This window comes from Capra hircus, chromosome 15 (assembly GCF_001704415.2).
Source record: "Capra hircus breed San Clemente chromosome 15, ASM170441v1, whole genome shotgun sequence".
NCBI classification, from domain to species: domain Eukaryota; kingdom Metazoa; phylum Chordata; class Mammalia; order Artiodactyla; family Bovidae; genus Capra; species Capra hircus.
This window is the reverse complement of record NC_030822.1, coordinates 40,383,710-40,397,740: the sequence shown is the minus strand read 5'-3', so window position 1 is coordinate 40,397,740 and position 14,031 is coordinate 40,383,710. Positions and strand designations below refer to the sequence as shown.

Sequence of the window (14,031 nt, the reverse complement as noted above, 5' to 3'; positions counted from 1 at the left end):
GACTTTTATCAGTCACCTCTTGACTGGTCCCATTGTCCTACAACAATCTTCCCAAAGCCTAACGTTCACCACACACTAGTCCTGCTTAGAAACCTCCTGGGGCTCCCAATCCACATGGAGTTAAGTCCAAACTCAAGTGTGGCGTTCAAGGTTCCTTCATAGTCTGACCAACTCAGGTCAGCTCCTTGACAGAAGCCCTGCCACTGCGTTCCTGAGCACTTCCCTGCTTCTCCACCTAGACCCACACCACGTGTTCCTCTAGGAACAATCTCCCTGACCCACTCTCTACGTCTTGAAACCTTGGCCTGCTTGGATACATGACTGCCTCAAATGCCCACTCCTTTAGAACCAAACCTTCCTCAGTGTCCCCACTTCTTCTTCCTTGGAGCATCTGCAGCTCTTGGATTCAAGTTCAGCAGCCCAGCCCACCCATGGTTACTAACCACATTCTTCCTTACAGAATAGTTTTGCTCTAATGCCTTAAGTAAGCACACGGAGAGACGGTTTGTAAACCACTTTCACACACCTTCTAATCACAGATGTTACTTACTTTCTTGCATCTTATCCCATAAGCTCCTGGAGGACAGGAGTCACGTTTTGCTCATCTGTGTAATCTCATTGCCAGCAGAGGTCCAAGCACAAGGTATGCGCACAGAGCACGTCCTTGAAACAAATGGGTAGGTCACGCTCTTGAGGTCGAGTGGAGAAAGTGGAGGACAATTTTTCTGGCGGCTGTTCTCTCCAGGACTGGCCTAATGCAGTCAGGATGCCAGGATCTTAGCCACTAGACCACCAAGGAAGTTCCCCAAGTCTGCTCTCCTGAAGTTGACACCCTGAGATTCTAGAGTGGCAAAGGTCAGTTTTACAATTGTGAGACACTAGCAGGCTCCTTGACCTCTCCATATCCCAGGTTCCTCATCTAGGACCTAGGGGTGAGAAGGCGTACATCACATGGGCTTGGTGAAGACTGACTAGACCTTATATGTAAGGTTGCTAACAGAGTGCCTGGCACCATGTTCAGTCAATGACACCTGTCATTGTCCCTTGCATTGACACCTGGACATCATTCATGCCAATTTGGCCACTCATCTGTTCACTTACTCATCCAGGGCCTCCTAAGTACTGGGCATTTCACAGAGTTCCTACGTATAAAAGGGGCAGGGATGCCAATACTCCCAGTGAGGTCATCCCAGTCCCTGAGCTGGAAGAGTTCTTGGCAAGCTTCTGCTTCTCCTGGCTTGGCTTCCCTCAGCCCCAAGATGTGCTTTTGGCCTGGGATTTTTAAACTTCATCCCTGGCTTTGAGTCAGAGGGCCTGTGGGGAGAGCTTCCCCCAGTCGTGTGCCAGTGCGCCTCCGCTGGCCCACTGCTTTGATGTCGAGGACACGTGATTGTCTCTGATGGGAATGAGTGATGGATGAGCTGGAGATTTGGGTAGAGTGAGGCCAAATCCCTGTGTGGCTCCAGGAACAAGGATAAATATAGCCCAAGTAATTGCTCATGCTCTTTTAAGGATTAAAAGTCAGCTTTCAGGCAAGCTGTGAAGCTCTATGACCAGGACAGCAAAGGACACAGTGCCTTTTTTAGAGCTGTGGTCAACACTCCTTGTATACTGCTGGGTCACAGGCCTCCAAATACTGTTACTGCTTAAGTAAGGGGTCACCTTCTCTGGTCTATACCGCATGAGGGCAGGGATGGCTCTGAAGTGTCCCTACCACATCCCATCAGCCAACTCTAGTCTGGCACACCCAAAAAACATTTTAAATGAATATGTGAGCTGTGAGAAGGCTGTATTTTTAAAATAACTTTTAGAATAAGATCTATAGACATATATACACTACTATGCATAAAGTAGATAATTGATGAGAACCCATTGTACAACACAGGGAACTCTACTCAGTGCTCTCTGGTGACCTGAATGGGAAAGAAATCCAAAAAGCAGGGATATCTGTGGTGGCTCAGACGGTAGAGCATCCGCCTGCAATGCAGGAGACCTGAGTTTGATCCCTGGGTTGGGAAGATCCCCTGGAAAAGGGAACAGTTACTCACTCCAGTATTCTTTCCTGGAGAAGTCCATGGACAGAGGAGTCTGGCTGGCTACCGTCCATGGGCTTGCAAACGGTCGAACATGACTGAGCAACGAGCATTATATGTGTGTAAAGCGACGAGCATTATATGTGTGTCTATAGCTGATTACCTTGCTGTATAGCAGAAACTGACAAGTGTAAAGCAACTATACTCTAATTAAAAAAAAGAAAAAAATCTGTGATCTAGTTAACAATAAGGTACCAGTGCCCACTTCCTGGCTTTCATATAGTTATATATGCTATTACCACTGGGGGAAGCCGGGGGAAGTGTACATGAGACTCTCTGTACTATTCTTGAACTTCCTGCATTTCTGCAATGATTCAAAAATAAAAAGTAAAAAACCCAAAATAACCTTTAGTCAGGCTCATGCCAATACTCTGATACTTGGGGGAGGCAGTGCTGGAAGACGAATTAACTAAATCCCTGTTTCTAGCAACGCTTCTGTTTCATTACTATTTTTGAATGTAAACATGTGACTTATTCACATGATTCAAACTTTAAATGTATAAATTAAATATACAGTGTATACTCTTTGCCCCAGCCACTTAGATTTCCTCCCCATAGGCTACTACATGCTAAGTCACTTTAGTTGTGTCCGACTCTTTGAAACCCTATGGTCTGTAGAACCCACTGGGCTCCTCTGTCCATGGGATTCTCCAAGCAACAATACTGTAGTGGGTTGCCATGCCCTCCTCCAGGGGATCTTTCTGACCAGGGACTGAACCTGTGTCTCTTACATCTCCTGCACTGGCAGATGGGTTCTTTACCATTAGCAATTAATGTTAATGTTAATGTTAATCTGGCAATTAATGTTAATGTTATTTGTTTCTTGTGTTAATTTTAGTGAGATTGTGTGTACACACATATGTACTTGTGAGTATGTATATGTGAATGTAAGTATATTTATATGTATGAAGCTGAAACTCCAGTACTTTGGCCACCTCATGCAAAGAGTTGGAAAAGACTCATTGGAAAAGACTCTCATGCTGGGAGGGATTGGGGACAGGAGGAGAAAGGGACAACAGAGGATGAGATGGCTGGATGGCATCACTGACTCGATGGACATGAGTCTGAGTGAACTCCAGGAGTTGGTGATGGACAGGGAGGCCTGGCGTGCTGCGATTCATGGGGTTGCAAAGAGTCGGACACGACTGAGCGACTGAACTGAACTGATATATATATCTATACTGTTCTGTTATCTTACTTTTTCCACTTAACCATGAGATCTTGGAGGCTTTTCTTATCGCTACATAAAATGCTTTCTCACCCTGTGCTGCGGCTATACCCATCATTTTTCATGGCTTCCAGTAGGTGGACACTTATATTGTTTCCAATCCTTCTGCTTTTATACACAAAGCTGCAGTGAATAATCGTGTTCATTTGCCATTTCCCCAAGTGTGGGAATATGCTTGCAAAATAAATTCTTAGGTGTGGAATTGGATCAAAGGATACAAGCCTTGTAATTTTGATCATGCTAAATTGTCTTCTGTAGAGCGTGCTCATTTCACACACCCATCAGTGACATGCTTTATGAAATGTGTGTTAACGTAGTGATTTTAAATGTTATTTGGTGACCCCTTTATGAGTCCAGTGAAAGCTATGGGCCTGTGCCCAAGAAAAACAGAAATCACACAGTATTTTGCACGCAGTTTCAGTTGGCTCAGAGACCCCTGAAGGCTATCCACAAACCCTAATTTAAGAAATTAGGCTGAAGGGAAGGAAATATGGTATGAAGGAAGACTTTTAGGGCCAAACCACCTAACTTCACTTCTTCACTCTACAACTTACTAGCTGTGGAACATCAGACAAGTCTTTTTACCTCTTCAAGTCTTAGTTTCCTTTTCAAAAGAATGGTATAATAGCTCTATTTCATGGGGCACGTAGGAAGGTACATGCTTTAATGCAGAGTGTCTAATATAGTGATTGGAATATAGCAGGTGTTCAATATAAGGTATATATAACACATACAGACACATAAACACACAGACATACACTCACACCTTCTTCCTCACATGCACACAAACCCAAGTTTCTAGTTGTCTTTGTGGTAGTTGCTGGTGGATTCACAAAATCAACTTTTGGAGTACCATTCCCTAAAATGGGGGTTTTGGACCAACTGCATAAGAATCATCCGAGGGCCTTAATTAAAACATAGGTTTCTGGGCCTCACTCTAGATCCGCAAGATTAGAATGTCTAGAAAAGGGGTCCAGAGAGTTTCACACTTGATGGTCCTATTGCACAATGAAGTTGGAGAAACAGTGCTACAGAGTTCGATAATTCATTCTAGTCCCTATACCTGCAGTTCTAGTAGCTATCACCGTGTGGTTTTGCCAGAGAGAGCCTGTTCCCAGTAGATGGATAGGTGTAGATGCCTGAGAGAAAGCATAGCTAGTACCCAGGAGTCTCCTCTGGTTCCATCTACAAAAATACAGTTATTTATGGGTTTGACAGACAGCATGTATTATAGTCTCATCAGGAATCTCTTTTGCAACAAGCAAGAAGAGACAGTCCAGGACTGGATGTTCATGGAGGGGGCTGGGATAGAAGCCCAGTGGGCCAGGTTTGGGGGAGAAAGCCTGCCACAGCCAGGAACTGAGGATAAGGACTGTATGCAGCCAGGCAACAGTCACCAGGAGGCCTTGAGGCCACACGTCTTGAGGCACCAACACTTAGAGCTCTCAGCATGACTGGTGAGCACTTTCTGAGGCGGTAAGTGATGGCCCACGACTAGAGTTGCCAGATTTAGCAAATAAAAATACAGGATGAGCCATTAAATTTCATTAAATTAGAATTTCAGATTATATATATATATGTATATATACACATACATGCACATATATAAGAGGCTTCCCTGGTAGGTCAGCTGGTAAAGAATTCACCTGCAATGCAGGAGATGCCAGTTTGATTCCTGAGTTGGGAAAATCCCCTGGAGAAGGCATAGGCTACCCACTCCAGTATTCTTGGGCTTCCCTGGTGGCTTAGATGGTAAAGAATCCACTTGCAATGTGGCAGGCCTAGGCTTAATCCCTGGGTTGGGCAGATGCCCTGGAAGAGGGCATGGCAAGAGGCCACTCCAGTATTTTTACCTGGAGAATCCCTATGGACAGAGGAACCTTGTGGGTTACAGTCTGTAGGGTCACAAAGAGTCAGATACTACTGAATAATTCAACACAGCACAGCATATGTGTGTGTGTGTGTGTGTGTGTGTGTGTGTGTGTAAGAATGTCCTGTGCAATATTTGGGACATACTTATACTAAAATAGATATGTGTTATCTGAAATTCAAGTCTAAGTAGGTGTCCTGCATTCTATCTGGCAGTCCTACTCAGGGTTTCTCTGAGCTGCCTCTAACTGCTGAAAAGGGCTGGAGCCCCCATGTGACTGACCAGGGCCCACAGCACCATGATGCACCCAAACTGGTGAGGAGCAAGTAAGGGCAAGGTGTGGACTTCGGGAGAGAGCAGCTTTTCCTCACCTGTGTCTGAGCAGGGGCAGGAAACTCGCTGGTGTTGATCAGCAAGTCTGAGATGCTAGCACTGTGCTAAGCCTTTCTGTATCATCTCATCAAATCCTCCTGCAACCAGAGGAGTTAGGCATTGTGATCCCAATGATTCCCACTTTAGAGATGAGGAGACTGAGGCTCCATGAGGTTAAGACCACAGGGCTACTCAGTGGAGGAGCAAGGACTGAAGCCCTGGGGCTGGTGCCAGGTCTGGGATTAGCTGAATCTTCCAGGCCCTTCTCTCTGCTAATCCCGAGGGCTTAAGGTGGGAGCAACCCCCATCTCCCAATCCCCGGGACAGGAAATGTTCCCAGTCTCGCTGGCGCTGGGCCAGGGTCTTGTCCAGGCTCACATGCTCGCTGGAGACTCCAGGCTGGGAGGCAGATCGGCCGAGTTCTCTTGGTCCCTGCCTGGCCAGGACATGCCCAGCAGCATGAGCTGCCTGTGGGCACTGCCCTCCACTGTGTGGGTGCCCGTGGGAGGGGCCCAGGGCCAGCCACTGCCTCTCAGGCCCAGCCTGCGCTGAGCCTCGGATGGCCTGGCCAGCTTCCCTGCTGTTTGCCCCCTGAGTCGGGCCAGAGGGGTCCCCGAGGAGCTCCGGGCTAAGTCCCAGCCCCTCTCAGGAGGCGGGCAGTGGAGCTCAGCAGCCAGAGGCTTCTCAGCTCCAAGCTCCGGAGCCAGATGTAACATTGACCTTAAATGGTAAAAGCTCCCCAGAGTGAAGAGAGGCTGGCCGGAGGAGGAAAGTGGAATAACTCAGTTTTAGGTAAGTCGTCTCTGTCTCCAAGAATAACCTGCCTCTTCAGCTGGGAGCAAGGGAACTCTTCTCCTCCTTAAAGGTACAGGGTGTGCTGGGATGGGGGCTCCTGACTTTAACTTTCTAGGGGAGCTGGCTTGGTCGAACGGCATTTCAGCCGAGTATTTTTATTGTTGCTGTCATCATTTTAAAATAAGAAGTGAATCTTAGCCTGTCCAAACTTAACTAAATTGTGTCTCTTTTGCTTGCTGTTGGAAAGCATGCACAGGTTAGGGTGAAAACGTGGGTTCTGACTGGGGATCCCCATCCCCAGATTTCCTGTGGACCACTTTGGAGTAATAGAGGGTCCCCAGATTACGTAAGCCCACTGGGCAGGGTTCTTCGTGCACTGCCTGCTGCCCCAGCCCTGCTCTGTGAGCACTTGTGTCTCTCTCTGCCACCGCCACCCCCACCCCCCAATACTCTCGCCTCCTGTCCACTCTGGCCCTTGTGCTGGCCCAGTCCTGTCTGTCTCCCTCCTTGACCTGCCCCTGCGTCTGTCCCTGCACTTTCTATCCTGTGTCCTGGTGGCAGCCCCTGTTTTTACCCCTGTCCCCATCTCTCCTGCCTCCAGCTTTGCCCCCCTGTGACCTTTCCCTGCACCCTCGAGGGGTTGTGTGTGCCTGGCCTGTCCGCTGAGCCTGCACACCTCCAGAAGCTCGGAATCAGAGCTATTCCTAGAGTGGAAGGCACTCAGGCTGCCTTTTTCCAAAGGAAAGGCCGGTAGAAGCCAGAGGCCAGAGAGGGGCCCAGCTGACTGTTCCCTCCTGTCCAGTAAACGGCTATAAAAGCCTGGAGATGCTCTGCAGATTGAGTAAAACACAGTGTGGGATTGTCAGGGACCCCTGGCCGGTGCTCCCATCTCCCAGAGTTCAGCAGCAGCTGCCCTCTTAACACCCACTTTTCAGGCTGCTCATTGAGGGTCTCCGTGTGGGGGGACTCAAGCAGCCTATGGATCTCGTGCAGGAAAAGGCAGTTGCTTCCCAGGCTGTTAGGCGGGGAGCACTAGGGAGGCGGAGCCTGCGGGGCTTCTGTTGTCCCCACCAGGTGGCGTGAACTCCCCTCAGCTTCACCCCAAGGCTTTTATGGGGAGGAAACTCAGATTAAGTGACTCGTCTAGGGTCAGACCACTGAGGAGGAGCGGAGCTGGGAGAGCTAGGAGTCAGAGCCGAGTCCGTACGAGTCCAGCCGCAATGCTCAACACAACTGGGAGTATGAGGGTAGGCTTCTGCCTTGGGGAGCGTCTTGGGCTTTTTGTCCCTAATGGATATTACAATCGTCATTGTCACGTTCGTTTTGTCCATGATTCAGTGGTGTTTGTGTGTGGGTGCGCAAGTCTGTAGGTGTGTTGAAAGTGGCTGTTTGTATTCGCGGCTGATGCACCTTCCTCTGTGCTTGGTAGTAAGCGGGATGTTCTTGCATACCATGTAAGATTGGGAGGTATAATCCTGTACAAATGGCTACACCATGATCAGTGATCCCCATAAACATGTTTTCTAGAAGGAAAAAAAAAGCAAACATGCCATTCTTACTATGCATGGAACACTGCTCTAAGCACTTGCCGTGTAGTGATTCAGACCTCCACAACCCTACAAAGCACAGGTTATTATTGTCCTCAGCATGTAGATGGGACATTTTAGCCCAGAGAGGAAACACAGCTGGTGACAGGTGGTGCTGGCCTGTGACCCCAGGCAGCCCATCTCCATAGGCTCTGCTCTAACCACCATGCCCTGTTCATCTCTGGCTGGCGCCGCTTCTGAGTGGGTCGTGGGGAAGTACCGACTCTCTTCCAACACTGAGTGGCAGACTTTCCATACGTGATTTCATGTGCTCTTGCCAGCAGCGCTAAAGGGGGTGTGTCTTCACTGCAGTTTCATAGGCGGACACTAGAACCGGGGGATGTTCCATGACCTGTCCAAGGCCATCCAGCCACCAAGTGACAAGCAGGAGACTTCGTATCCTGGGTGAAGATAGTTAAGGCCATGGGATCTCTTCTACTTGAAACTAACTCTCAGGTGGACCAGTAGGCTCACAACTTCAGGACGAGGGGTTGGTTCTGTGAGTCTCTGTGTGAGGAAGCCGGATTCCTTGCCTGGTGGTCTGAACCTCACATATGGATTCTCAGCTTCCCAAACAATCCTTGCCTCTGTCCTATTAGTAACAAAGGTGGAGGGATGTGCCTACAGCTTCAGCAGGAGTGGATACTGAGCTCTCTTAGGGCAGAGACCCCGTCTCGTTCTGTAGAGTGTGTCCTACACTCAGAATAATGCCAAGAGTACATCAATACAAAGCTCTCAGGAGCGATTTTTTTTCTAATGAAGGAATGGACGTAATGTTTATGATGTGGTTTCTGGTTAAACAGGGCCCTGGGTTTACTACATATGTGTGCCGGATGATCAGATTCTTCTGGTGTATCTTGAGAGAATGCAAGGTGTGTGTGTGGAGGGGTGTCTCAAGTTATCCACCCCCTCCTTATCCTGCCACCTCTCCTGGGTAGCCGCATGTAGCTTCTAGAGTACCTCTCAGCTGCCCTCTCTGTGGCTTGGCAGAGGGACTGTTTGATGAGTGAGGAGGGGCAGAGGCCCAGAAGGGTGGGGAGGAGAGATCTAGGAGCCTCCAGATTCTGTTCTTTGAGCTCTTGGAGACAGGGGGACAGAGATAGAGAACTGAGTTCTCTTGTAGCAAATGTAAAAGGAAGGAGGAGAGAAAATGGATATGAATTGACTTTGTGCCAGGGTCTGTGCTAGAACTGTTATTTCATTTAATCCTGTGGTCGAGATGAGAATGTTGTGGTTGAGAGAGGTGAAGCAGCATGCCCAAGGGAACACAGTTGGTGGGCGGTGAGCAAGGGCTCCAGCTCAGGCCAGGGTGGTCCGAAGCGGGCGCCTGCGGGGCTAGATGCCATCCCGCCTCTAGTTAGTGACCAGGGTCTCGGGCAGTTACAGTGCCACAGTCCAGGCGATGGGAAGGCCAAGGGGACTCCTTTTGCCCCGTGGACCTTGGAGGCCAGACCCTGAGTCCAGGTGAGAGCCCAGGGCAGCCTCACTGGATGAGGTGCAGAGGCAACATGAGTCCGTGACCTTGGGCATGCCCTGACTTCTCTGTGAGGGCCTTCCCCATGGAAGAAGGCAAACAGTCAGCCAGCCGGACAGAAAACCTCTTCTGCCTCTCAGCTAATAAGCCACAGATGTGAAAAAAGGGTTCACGAAGGCTGGGGCGTAATCTGCTCTGGTTACTTTCTTCCCACCCCAGGACTTTTTAAATTTATAATTTTTTTTTTAATTTTTGCTTTATTTTACTTTACAGTACTGCATTGGTTTTGCCATACATTGACATGAATCCACCACGGGTATACATGAGCTCCCAAACATGAACCCCCCTCCCACCTCCCACCCCATTTCATCTTATTCAGATAATATAATATAATTCTTATTCAGATTTTTTCCCTAGTAATAAAAGTAATGTGTATTCTTTGCTAAACTTTCTTGGAAAGTATAAATAAGAAATTCAGAAACAAATATAAATAAGTGAAAGATCTCTGTGGAATTGCATCATTCAGAGATAAATACTGGGTTTTTGTTTTTGCCCAGGCTGCTCAGCATGGGGGATCTTAGTTCTCTGACCAGGGATGGAACTTGTGCCCCCTGCATTGGAAGAGTGGAGTTTTAAGCACTGGACCGTCAGGGAAGCCCCCAAAACTGTTGTTAATATGGTGTGTCTCTTCCTTTACATTTCTGTATATTTTATAAGACTAGGGTCTTACCATACGGGTTTTATAGTCTGCTTAAAAACAAAATTGTTTTAAAGGAACTCCCTGGTGGTCCAGTGTTTCGGACTCAGCGCTTTCACTGCAGTGGCCCAGGTTCAGTCTCTTGTCGGGGAACTAAGATCCTGCAAACCACACGGCACAGCCAAAAAAAAAAATTTTTTTTAAGACTATTTTTTAAGAGCAGTTTTAGGGTCACAGCAAAGTTGAGAGGAAGGTCTGCACAGAAATTTCCCAGCTCCTCCCCACCCCCACACACAATAGCCTCTGCCAGGTAACAGCTGCACCAGGGTAATACATTTGTTACAACTGATGAACCTGCATTGACAGTCAGAGTCACCCAAAATCCATGGTTTACCTTAGGGGTCACTCTTGGTGTTGTACATTCTGTGGGTTTGGAAAAATTCTATAATGACATGTTTGCACCATGATAGTATTATACAGAGTATTTTCACTTGCCTAAAAATCCTCTGTGCTCCATCTATTCATCCTTCTCCGATAACCCCAACCTCTAGCAATCACAGATCTTTATTACTGTCTCCGTAGTTTCACCTTTTCCAGAATGCCATACAGTTGCAATCACACACTATGTAGGCTTTCCAGACTGGCTTCTTTCACACAGTAACAAGCATTTAAGATTCTTCTATGTCTTTTCATGGCTTGATAGCTCATTTCTTTTTAGTGCTGAATAACATTCCGTTTCCTAGCTGCACCACAATTTATCCATTCTCCTACTGAAGGACATCTTTGGCTTTTCTTCCCCCCAATTTTTAAAAAACTGAGGTATCAATGATGTGCAATATTATATGTTACAGCTTATAACATTCAGTTCAGTTCAGTCACTCAGTCGTGTCTGACTCTTTGCGACCCCATAGATTGCAGCACTCCAGGCCTCCCTGTCCATCACCAACTCCTGGAGCTTACTCAAACTCATATCCGTTGAGTCAGTGATGCCATCCAACCATTTCATTCTCTGTCGTCCCCTTCTCCTCTCACCTTCAATCTTTCTCGGCATCAGAGTCTTTTCAAATGAGTTAGTTCTTAGCATCAGGTGGCCAAAGTATTGGAGTTTCAGCTCCAGCATCAGTTCTTCCTGATTCACAATTTTTAAAGGTTATACTCCTTATATAGTTTCAAAATGTTGGCTGTGTTCCCTATGTTGTATATTATATCCTCATAGATCATTTATTTTATACATAACACTTTGCAAATTTTAATCCCTTACTCTTATCCTACCCCTCCTGCTTCCCTTTCCCCACTGGTAACCACTGGAGTTATTTGTGAATCTCTTTCTTTTTTTGTTATATTCACTAGTTTGTTTTTTAGATTCCACATAAGTGATATCATAAGGTATTTGTCTTTCTTTGTCTGACATTTCACTAAGCATAATACCCTCCAAGTCTGTCCACGTTATTGCAAATGGCAAGATTTCATTCTTTTTTTTAATGTCTGAGTAGTAGTCTTTTTTTAACCAAACATTCTATCTTGATTATTTTCTCATGTCAGGAAAGATACTTCAAAACGTGATTGTATGCAAAATATGGTTGTATGCAAAACATGGTTGTATGCGACCGAGTAATTCTGCCGTGCAACAGTTAAATCATCGTTCCTCCCACTGGGCATTTACAAGTGTGGTTTTTCTTTGGGGCCCACCTCAGTGGCACACACATGATGGCTTTTCCATCCACGTGTGGCGTTTGGGAACTCCGTGCTCCCAGGTGGGCTTGTGTGGTGTGGCTCTAGGGTGTGGGTTTTTTTCTGCAAGATACTAGTGAGTGGGATATTGACTCAGCTCTAAACACACGGATTCATGTCAGGATTGCCTTTTATGTTCTTTCCCGTCTATCTGCGGCAGCCCAGGAGCTCGGGTGTGCAGGACTTGCAGTACTAAAACCAGACGTCCCAAGCAAATCGGGGCAAGTTGTTCCCCCGGGTTTGTGCCTAGTGTGCCTTCAACGTCTTTCCAATGCTTTCCTGTCTCTCTTCTTGACAAAAATTAGAGCAAGTCTTGGGCTTGGAGACTTCGTCAGGAATAGTTAGAATTTAATAACTGTTTTCATTAAGTTTATTTTTACAACTAAGTCCTCTCTATTTGTGTCACAAATGGTACTGACTTTTCCATGGATGGTAGGGATATACAGTTCCCTTTTAAAATAAGTGTGACGACAGGGGAGGCTAGCACACCGCACACTTCTCGTGTGCTTAATGATATTCTGTTGTTTTCCCTGCAGGACCTCATTTCATCCTCATAGCAGCCCCCTGAAGTAGTTACAACTGTTCGCTCTATTGTACAGATGAGGAAACTGAGGGCCAGAGAGGGTAAAGAACTTGGCCAACAACACAGAGCTGGTAAATGGCCCAGCCAAGAGAGCAATCCTGGCACCTTGCTAATCAAATGAAAAAAATTAAATCACTAAATATATAGGAGAGAACATGTGAGGGTGGGGTGTAGATGACTCAGGTTTAGGAAACAGGTTCTGTGAGCAGGTGTATCAGTGAGTATAAGATGGGGCAGAGGGAACTAAGGGAAAATTAGGAGCCAACGGGCCCAGAAGAGGTTGGAAGGGACGGGGCCATCCAGTGATTGCAGCAGGGGTGCAGGGCTGGGACATGGTGCAGAGGGCATGGTGGTCACTCCAGGAAGAGACACACAGAGGCTACTGGAGGCTACCCACAAGCTAACTGGAGCATGTTTCCAGACAGCCCAAGGTTCCTGGTTCATCAGAAGAGAAAGAAAGCCCGAAGACACCCTTGATTTTGCTCATACAGATGTGGTCAAAAGAGCGCTGGCTCTGAGTCGGGAGGAGGGCTCAGCTTTGACCCGTTCTTCTCTCACAGTCACAGTGGAAGCTGGTGGCTGGAGCTGGAATTAACACCTTGCCTGGTGGAGAGCACAGGCCCTGGAGTGACCACGTGACTCCACCACTGACCAGCTCTACACCTTGAACCACAGCTAACCTCTCTGAGTCTCAGTTCCCTCTCCTGTAAAACAGGGATAATGATGGTGATCGCTTCGTGGGGTTAAATCCCTCAGCTTGGTGTCTGCTCTCAACGACCCCCTCCCTTCCCCCCTTCTGGGTCAGGTCTTAGTTGTGCTATGCGGGATTTTTTGTTGTGGCCTTCATGCTCAGTAGTTAGTTCTCACATCTTAGTTTCCCTACCAGGGATGGAACTCTCATCCTTTGCATTGGAAGGTGAATTCTTAACCACTGGACCACCAGGGAACTCCCAGTATGTGGCAGTCTTTATCAGGTCTCATAACCTTGTCCATGAGTAAGACCTTATCTTCTGTTTAGTAGGAAAATACAAGTCTAGAACCATGAGCTTTCTATTAGCAGGAAATGCCATGTCCTGTGTCATGAGGCCTGAGTCATTCTCTCTGACCCACCAAGGTTTATGTTCCTAGACATGGCCAAGGCCATGCAATCTGCTACAGAGGCAGCATGGAGTATGGTTGGGACCTCAGGTGTTCAAATCAAATGACCTGAATTCAAATCCCTACTCTGCAACTTACCGTGTGACTTTGGGGGAAAGAATCTAACTACTTTTCTTACCTGTAAGATGAGGCTGAAGATGATAACAATTTAACTTGCTCAAAGAGGTTTTATGAAAATGAAATGGACTGCTGTACCCATAGTTCTTATATGTGTATAAGTACTCAATAAATAATAACTGTTATTTAAGCTTAGATTAACATCAAGCACAGGGAACACCTAGAGTTTTGTGGCTCTAGGTGGTCAGGTTTCATTAAGGGCTGTCTTATCATGATATTTTCCACTTGTTTGGGGTTTGGATCCCTGGTAGAAAGATTGTGATGCCCTTCTGGACTTCCTACCTTAAACATCTTTCCTGTTTCCCAGTTGAGATCCAACTGGTCCCT

At 47.1% G+C, this 14,031-nt stretch overlaps 1 protein-coding gene across 6 annotated transcripts in view; it reads left to right on the top strand.

The window, feature by feature from the left end:
• The window catches only part of MRVI1 (murine retrovirus integration site 1 homolog), a 118,687-nt gene continuing 110,660 nt past the window's right edge, over positions 6,005-14,031 (top strand). For 2 of the 6 annotated variants that reach the window (XM_018059536.1, XM_005689681.3), the window contains exon 1: positions 6,006-6,355. In XM_018059536.1, the coding sequence (XP_017915025.1) occupies positions 6,289-6,355 (67 nt within the window). In that variant the 5' untranslated portion in view covers positions 6,006-6,288. Of the gene's footprint in view, positions 6,429-7,153; positions 7,606-14,031 lie in introns of those variants that run through there. The other 4 variants (XM_018059538.1, XM_005689684.3, XM_005689682.3 and 1 more) reach the window with 3 other exon arrangements.